The sequence below is a fragment of the Bison bison genome, unplaced genomic scaffold (assembly GCF_000754665.1).
Source record: "Bison bison bison isolate TAMUID 2011002044 unplaced genomic scaffold, Bison_UMD1.0 scf7180017848654, whole genome shotgun sequence".
In the NCBI taxonomy this organism is placed as follows: domain Eukaryota; kingdom Metazoa; phylum Chordata; class Mammalia; order Artiodactyla; family Bovidae; genus Bison; species Bison bison.
The window spans coordinates 25315-26850 of record NW_011479227.1 but is presented as its reverse complement, the minus strand read 5'-3'; the positions used below and the strand labels follow the sequence as shown (position 1 = coordinate 26850).

Below are 1536 nucleotides of genomic sequence, written 5' to 3'. Positions count from 1 at the left end.
CTCAGCTCACAGGTCAGCGTGCCCGCCTGGGGGCTGGGCAGGGGGCAGGGCACACTCAGGCCTGACAGGCGGCTGGGGGCCTGGCCCAGTCCTGCGGGGAGAAGGACGCAGGCAGCCTCAGGTTGCTCAGCTGGTGCCCAGGAAGCAGGCGCTCACGGAGGCTGCTGTGGGGTGAATGGTGTCCATGTGCACACCTGCACACACCTGGGCACACTCATATACACTTGGGCACACAGCTGAGCACATTGTACACACCTGAGCATACCATGCATGCCTGCATACACCTGAGCACGGGTGCACATCTGGGCACTCTCATACACACCTGGGCACACAGCTGAACACATGCACAGAAAGAGACGCACACACTTGCACACTCATACGCCCTGCAGAGCTGCTCTCTGTTCACTCAGGGGTGAAAAGAGGCAGAGGCACATCCCCGCAGGAGCCACACCACCCACAGAAATACGACGTGAGCCACTTTCCAGTAAAGGGATGCCATGACCGTGAATGTTCTGGCTCATGATGCCCTGAGCCATCGTCACTCCACGCTGCCTCCCCGGCTGAGTCTCTGGGGCCCAGGTGACTCTGCACCCACAGAGGCTTAGACTCGCTGCAGCCAGGAGCCCCGCAGGGCCATGCTCCCCCAGGGCACAGTGCAGAGCTGCAGGCACGTGTGCGGTGACACCCCGGGCACCACGTGAGCACACAGGGCGGCCCCGGCACACACACCTCTCCCTGCCCCAGGTGCCCCTGCCAGTGCAGGCCACCTGGGAGGCCTCAGCCTGGTGTGACCCCAGGGTCCTGCATGAGCCAGGTGGGTTAGGCCGGGGGCCCAGGTGGGAGGACCGGGTGTACCGAGGGGCACCCTGGCTCCTCTGCTCAGCCTCTGGGAGCTCTGCGACCTTGGCTTCCCCTCGCCCCGGCCCCAGCCACAGTCTCCCCACCAAGAGTGCAGGCCAAGTGCTCCTCCTGAGAAACAACTGGCCGCCCTGCTCGGGGCCAGACGTGGGCCATGGGACATGGCCCTGGGGCTTCTTTTTTGCTTGCTAGCTTCAGAATTCTCATTTCCCGGTGGCAAACACTCGCACCCCACTGAGCCATCAGCTGCTCAACAACACAGGATGGGTGGAGGTGGGGGGGCACCTCCTCCCATCTGAGGCCCCCAGGCCCCCTTTCTCTCCCTTGTCCAGGACTCCAAAGAAGGCTGGGCTCATGAGGGTGGGCACATAGGTGGGGATGTCCCAGGAGCCCTGTGCCCCACCCCCCACCGCTCCCCACAGGGGCAGGTCCTTACCATGCTCCCCAACCAGGTGCTGGATCTTCTCGCAGGGGTCCGGGCTGCTCAGCCTCAGGGGGCTGTGCCCCCCGGCTCCCGGGGGGCCACCAGGCCGCTTCCCCTTGGGCCCGAGGCCGCTTTTGCCACTGCCCGCAGCCGAGGGCAGGATGGTGGGGTAGTTCATGGCTCCCAGCCCGGCGGCCAGCTTGAGCCCAGCAGCGGCAGTGGCTGCGGCGTGCGCCACGCGCGCCCTCTCCTGC

General features: G+C 65.6%; 1 protein-coding gene across 1 annotated transcript in view; it reads right to left on the bottom strand.

Annotated features, from left to right (window-relative positions):
• The window catches only part of LOC104992695 (voltage-dependent T-type calcium channel subunit alpha-1H-like), a 20311-nt gene that overhangs the window by 10815 nt on the left and 7960 nt on the right, over positions 1-1536 (bottom strand). The window contains exons 9-10 of the mRNA XM_010845667.1: positions 1295-1532; positions 27-91 (exon numbers count right to left, since the gene is read on the bottom strand). Of these exons, the coding sequence (XP_010843969.1) occupies positions 27-91; positions 1295-1532 (303 nt within the window). The remainder of the gene's footprint in view (positions 1-26; positions 92-1294; positions 1533-1536) is intronic.